The sequence below is a fragment of the Benincasa hispida genome, chromosome 12, assembly GCF_027475165.1.
Source record: "Benincasa hispida cultivar pf3 chromosome 12, pf3_genome.v1.1, whole genome shotgun sequence".
Taxonomy (NCBI): domain Eukaryota; kingdom Viridiplantae; phylum Streptophyta; class Magnoliopsida; order Cucurbitales; family Cucurbitaceae; genus Benincasa; species Benincasa hispida.
This window is the reverse complement of record NC_143489.1, coordinates 18,656,958-18,663,967: the sequence shown is the minus strand read 5'-3', so window position 1 is coordinate 18,663,967 and position 7,010 is coordinate 18,656,958. Positions and strand designations below refer to the sequence as shown.

The 7,010-nt window shown below is 28.0% G+C and overlaps 1 protein-coding gene across 1 annotated transcript; it reads left to right on the top strand.

Annotated features, from left to right (window-relative positions):
• Window positions 1-3,111: 3,111 nt before the first annotated feature.
• LOC120067227 (geraniol 8-hydroxylase-like) lies at window positions 3,112-6,015 on the top strand. Its single transcript, XM_039018749.2, has 2 exons — window positions 3,112-4,044; window positions 5,253-6,015. The coding sequence occupies exons 1-2, from the start codon at window positions 3,145-3,147 to the stop codon at window positions 5,865-5,867; spliced, it is 1,515 nt and encodes a 504-aa protein (XP_038874677.2). The 5' UTR covers window positions 3,112-3,144; the 3' UTR covers window positions 5,868-6,015.
• The last annotated feature ends 995 nt before the right edge of the window (window positions 6,016-7,010 follow it).

Genomic DNA, 7,010 nt, shown 5'->3' with positions numbered 1-7,010 from the left:
TTATCCCTAAAGGTCAAGCGGTAATTGTAACGATAACGTTAAAGATGTCAAAATTAATGATTTTTTAGCTGTAACATTAACAATAATGATAGCCTTAACAATAACTATAATGGTAACGATAATGATATGATGTAATTCTCAGACACAATCAGATTGCATTATTTTATTATAAATTTGGTTGTAAGGCCCATGTATCAAATGCAGAACACAAGTAAACAACACCAAAATTAATCAAATAGAGCCCATTTTTATTCTCATTGATCTATTACGTTTCCAGTAGGGTAAACATGACCTTACTGTTACTTTTACCATTACTGTTACTGTTATCGTTATCATTAAGGTCAAACAATAACGATAATAGTAACTTTAACAGTAAAATGCGACAGATTAAAATTTTAGATAAATGCGATAAAAAATAATTCAATTATGTTTGCGATTCAGGTCTATTAGGATCTATCTATTAATGAAATTTCATTCCAATTATACCAATTTTATTATAGTTCTATAAATATGGCCTTAATATGTATAAAGTACAAAAAAACGTGCGCCTAAAATTTTAATAGTTTTATTTTAAAGTGTAAATATAAAATTTGATAAATCTCAATTATATACAATAATTAACGTATAGTTTTATTTGTTATTATGAGCATTTTAAAATTACTCTATGTATTTCTTAAAGAATCATGTATAATAATATAAGTCCAGATGATATGAATTTAAAATGTAAGACTAAAATATTTAAATTTAACTTCAGTTTTTTCATTAACTTTTTTTTTTCTCAGAAAAAAATTGATCAAAACATATGCAGTGAAATTGAAATTAACACAATAAATTTAATTTAACATTTAAAAAATGAAATGAAAAATTTGACAACAAAATCTAATTGCTATGAGAGAGGTGGATATCACTTCTTCGTAAATGTATATTTGAATGTGTTGTAGACTCTTAAACTAGATATTGATATGTGAAAATTTAATTTCGAAGTACGTGGTTATGTATTAAAATTGTTGATGAAGGGGATAGATAATTACTTTGAAGCTACTGAAATTATTATGATTATTATTATTGTTTGATTTTGCTCTTTTTTTTTCAAATTAATTTGAATGTTTTATGGACTATTAAGGTTTGAAATTCAAATTAAGAGGGTTTAAATTAAATGGGGAAGAGGATGTATCAATTGAAAATACCGGTGAAAGTATGTAAATTATTTACTTGTATTCTTATTTACTTGTAAATTATGTTGCATGGCCTTCTAAAAAGTTTTTCATTATGTTGCATATTGTATTTTAAAACACAATGCAGTTTTATGGAGGCCAAAGTCAGAAATGACGACATATATTGAAGATGCAATCGGTAGTACATTTGCATGGCCTTCTAACAAAGTTTCAATTAATATGTATATTTATCAATTATTTTATTTCTTTATTTCAATAATTTTAACTTCAAATGTGTAGCAAGGTATCAAGCACAACAATTGCATCATGAACATATTCCAAAAGCTATAAAAGATGCAATAATGGAATTCATTAAAGCCATAAAAGAGTATAGATGCTATGAACAAAAGAGATTTGGACTCTTTAAAGATTTATTATAGCTTTCATTAAATAATTAACTGTAGTTGCAATTAAGTGGCAGATCGGAGTGTTTCTAAAAAAATGTTTTTAGATTTTGTGATCTAAACAATGCAATTTCTGAAAACTAACATTTTTATGTTTTTTGGATTCAAATTTTGAATTTTAAATTTTAAATTGTAGAACTGTATTAAACAAATATGATAACATTTAAAAATTTACCATATCATGTTATAAACTCAATTCATCCTTTAAAATTAAAAAATATTTAATATGTAATGTTTTATAAATATATAATATTACAAAATAATAATCATACATATTTTTGTTAACATACAACATGTTCATAAATAGATTAATAATAGTTTATTATCAACTAATATTTATTAGGTAATTACAACTAGTTTTATTATTCATAAATACAATATCAACTACGTTTTAAACAATTGTTTAAATTAGAATTTAATTTTTGAATCTGCTTCCAAAATATGAAAACATGAAATAAAACTTTGTTTTCATTGCATATATCTCTTGTTTTTAAGTTTTTGCTTTCAGATTTCCTATAAATAAGACCTTAAAATTTCCTATTCGACCTAAAGAGTTTGTGAGCCCCATGACGAAAAACCATCACTACGTTTTATTAGCTCCTTATAATGTGTGCCTACAACTAATCAACATTCTAAACTTAACAACTCCACTCCTTACCTCCAAAAGTGACCAATAATTTTCAAGTAAGTTTTTGTCACTCAAACAGTATAGTAATGAAAAATGTTAAAATAAGATATATTAAAATATATACTTAGTCATGATTGAAACAAAAACTAAAGTAGGAAATTTGAAAATTCATAATGAAAATGAACCACAACCAATTTTATTATAGGTAATACTTGGATGCATCTTCTTTATGTATCCCATTCTTTATCACACACAAACAACGAATTAAGATATTGAAAAAAGCAAAATGACTTTGCCATATAATACATTTTAATTAGACAATTTGATAGGATGCATAAAAACAGGTGTAACTCGAGAAACATCTAAGGGAGCATTTGGGACAATGAATTAGTTATTATAGTCCTAGACTATTATAGTTGGGTTGTGATAATTTGTGTTTAGGGTGTAGATTATTTTAGTTTGGGTTATAATAGTATATGTTTGAAGTGTAAACTATATTAGTTTAAGAAGAAAATAGTAAATTAGTTTAAGAAGAAAATAGTAAACACTGTAGCAAATAATAAAAAAATGATGAATGTAAAATAGTAAAAACTGTAGTAAATAGTAAATACTGTAGTAAATGGAGATTTTGAAATAGTGTTGACTGTAGCTAATTGGCGGTGGTTATTATATTTTGATGATAACCCTTGTCCCAAACACTCCTTAAGTATTTTTCTTTATAATAGAACTTTTATTATATGTTTAAAGAATAAGAAGTACACACATCAAATAGTAAAAGTAGGTCCGTCCTTAGCTTTGGAAACAATGCACAAGTGGGATCTTGAACTCCTATAAAAAGCAAACTAAAATGGCAAAGAGAGGGAGAGATATAGAATATAGTAGCCATAGTGAAAGAGAAATGGAGTTTACAACAAGTTGCATCATTTTCCTTCTCTTCTCATTTCTCTTCTCCCTTCTAATCTTAGTTCGATCACTTACTAGAAAAAGTAACCAAAAGCAACTTCCTCCGGGACCCAAGGCTCACTTTCTCATAGGAAATTTAATGGAGATTGGTCAAAATCTCCACCAATCTCTGGCCAAACTTGCTGAGTCCTATGGCCCTATCATGACCCTAAAACTAGGCCAAATGACCTCAATAGTGATTTCCTCCCCATCCATGGCCAAGGAAGTCCTCCAAACTCACGATCAAGTTTTATGCGACCGAACGTTTCCCGATGTAGCAACGGTTTATAACCACCACAAAGTCGCATTGGCCTGGCTTCCAGTGTGTGATCTCTGGAGAACTCTTCGAAAACTATGCAACAATCACATGTTTTCCCACAAGAGCCTCGACTCGAGTTACATAATTCGTCATAAGGTAATCCAACACCTTGTGGCTGATGTTCGAAAAAGCGCTGCGAAAGGCGACACCATAGACATTGAAAGACTTGTATTTTCGACCACTCTTGATATGCTTTCGAACATGATTTTTTCAATAGATTTGAGTAGTAAGTACTCAAATATTCATAAATGGGGGCAAGATTTTAAGGAGACTGTTTGGGGGATAATGGAAGAGGCTGGAGGATTAAACATTGGAGATTTTTTTCCAATCTTGAAGAAGATGGACCTCCAAGGATGTCGAAAGCGCATGATGGTTCACATGAACAAATTTTTAGATATCATTGATGAAATGATTGAGAAGAGGATGAAAGAGCCAAAATTAGGAGAAGATATTGACATGCTTCAAAACTTTCTCAACCTTGCCAAAGAAAGTGAAGATCCCAAGTTTGACTTACAATTGATCAAGCATTTGATATTGGTAAACGGTTTAAATAATCTCATGATTCGTTTTTTTTTTTTTTGAAAATCAAGCCTATAAACCTTCACTCTATCTCCAAATTTCTCGATTTATTATCTATTTTTTATCAATGTTTTAAAAGTCAAATTTTGAAGACTAAAAAAAGTAAATTTTAAAAATTTCTTTATGTTTTAGAAACTTGGTTAAGAATTCAATTCTTCATAAAAATGTAAATCATAATAAGAAATCGAGAAAAAGTATACTTAATTTTCAAAAAAAAAAAAAAATGATTATCAAACGAGATCTTAGTGTTTGTGTGAACTTTTAAAATATCTTTTTTAATTTCTAATTTTACTTTTTTTTTTCGCCTTTTAAAAGAACCATCTTCGTTGTTAAAATTTTAAAATGTCTATCTAACGTTAGTTCATAAAAATCCTCTATCAGATAATTCTTCCTCTACCATTTTCTCTTATATGTTTTAGTAGACAAAGACAAAAAATGCATTTTAATTTTAAAAATGTATTCATTCATACATACATATGCTCTCATTAAATTATTAGTATAAACATCAAACATTTTTATGATTACATTTTTTCAATAAAATACATTATTTTGTAATTTTATTAATAATTAAGCCCTTTAATAACTTTCTTGTCTTATTATTTTTTAAAAATGTTTTAAATAACCCATTCAAAATTTGAAAACATAGAGGAATAGCTTTTAAAAACTTGATTTTTAAATGTAAATTTTAAATATATTTTAAAGTAGAGTGAAAAACTTACTAAATAAAACAAACAATAGTTTTCAAAAAAAATAAAAAAATTTGTTATCAAACAAATTAATTAAGTCTCCATTTGATAATCATTTGATTTTTTATTTTTGTTTTTGAAAATTATGCCTATAAATAATTACTTCTACCTCCAAATTTATTTCTTTATTATCTACTTTTTACCTATAGTTTAAAAAATCAAACCAAAATTTGAAAATTAAAAAAATAGCTTTTAAAAGGTTGTTTCTGCTTTTATAATTTGGTTAAGAATTCAACCATTGTATTTAAGAAAGATGCAAATCATTGTAAAAAAATAGAAAAAAAATAGACTTAATTTTCAGAAATAAAAAACAAAAAATGGAATAGTTAAAAAAAAAAAAAACCATAAAAAAACAGAAAAAGAAAGAAGAGAAATACACATACTCAAAATTGCGATATCTAATCGAGTTTGATTACTTAGGTTCTATTTCCAGCTGGAACCGACACGACAACGTCAACAGTAGAATGGGCAATGGCAGAGCTTCTAAGAAACCCAAAAATGCTATCAAAAGCCAAAACAGAGCTCAAAGAAGTGATTGGAGAAGACATGGAAATGAAGGAATCAGACTATTTAAGGCTACCATTTCTTCAAGCAATCATTAAAGAAACTCTAAGACTTCATCCTCCAGCTCCACTTCTCTTACCACATAAAGCCAAACACGACACAGAGATCATTGGTGGCTTTGAAATTCCCAAAAATGCTCAACTTCTTGTGAATGTTTGGAAGATTGGAAGGGACAAAAGTGTTTGGGAAGATGCTGATTTGTTTAAACCAGAGAGGTTTTTAGGGTTAGGATCAAAAGTTGATTATAAAGGGAGGGATTTTGAGTTGATTCCATTTGGTTCTGGAAGGAGAATTTGCCCTGGTTTGCCTTTGGCTACCAAAATGGTGCACTGGATTCTTGGTTCTTTGATTCATTCATTTCATTGGAGACTTGAAGATGGAATTAAACCTGAAACTTTGAATATGGAAGAGAAGGTTGGATTGACTTTGGTTATGGCTCATCCACCCAAGGCTATCCCTTTCAATCAATGATATATGCATGTATGTCATTTAGATTATACCTGTGGCCACTGTTGATATGTTGGAATGTATGTATGTGTGTTCTTAGCTAGTAGGTTGTGTTTGATAACTATTTTAGTAGCAAGTTTTAATGAAAATAATGCTCGTTTGATTACTATTATAAGTGGAGTCTTTGTGCTGGTTCGTGTAAAATCCCACGGACTATTTGATTATCCAAACTTGTTGAAGAGGAACATTTATGTTTGTATTCATAGTTGACATATGTATAGTATTACCTAACAAGATGATATATGCTTAATTTCTATAGACATGGAAACATTGTAGTGGTTGCAAATAATGGAAAAAAATTCAAATGGAATGAACTTAGAGCTTATTGTCATTATTGTCTTTGACGTTTGACTTATAATTTCAATAAAGAAAATACAAATGAGGGCAATTGAAGATATATACGATAAAAAATCAATACCAAAAGTGTAAATTTTTAAGATGTATGGAAGATTTAAAGCGATTAAACCCTAAACATTTTGAAGTTTTCTCTCATATAAATTTAGAAAGATGGACACGATCATATGATAATTGGTACTACTATGGATAAATGACAACAAACTTTGTTGAATGTAGTAATAAAGTTTTTAAAGGAGCTTGAATGTCACCCATTACATCTTTGGTTAGGTTAACTATCAATTGCACAATTCTATATTTTGAATAGTGTCAAGAAGAAATTATTGAAATATTAGATCGTGGTGTGTTTTGAAGAAGTTTAAAAGGTAGAGAAAAAAAACCTACTTCACATACTGTAAATTTTATTGATATGGAGACTAAAAGCTTTGAGGTTAAAACATAAATAAATATGATTTCTTCTTATAAAGTTTAACAAACACAAGTTGTGAGCTTGAAAGATGAGACATGTGGTTACAACATATGACGGTCCTTTAAGATTATGTACAATCCAAACATATGATACATTTGTTTTTTGTTGAGGAATCTTACCAAATATTATAGTATCAATGATGGTATGAATCTAATTTCCATCCTACACAACATAAAGATTATTGGAAAGAAAGAAAAAAAATTATAAAATAATTAATAAAAAGTTGATTTATAAGCGAGAGAAAAAGTAAGGATTTAGTAATTAATAAATGATAAGAATAAAAA

Bases quoted from the DNA above. Each gene is read 5' to 3' on its own strand.
- LOC120067227 (XM_039018749.2), top strand. From the start codon at position 3,145: ATGGAGTTTACAACAAGTTGCATCATTTTCCTTCTCTTCTCATTTCTC. The intron at 4,045-5,252 runs GTAAACGGTTTA...TTGATTACTTAG, and splicing joins TGATCAAGCATTTGATATTG to GTTCTATTTCCAGCTGGAAC.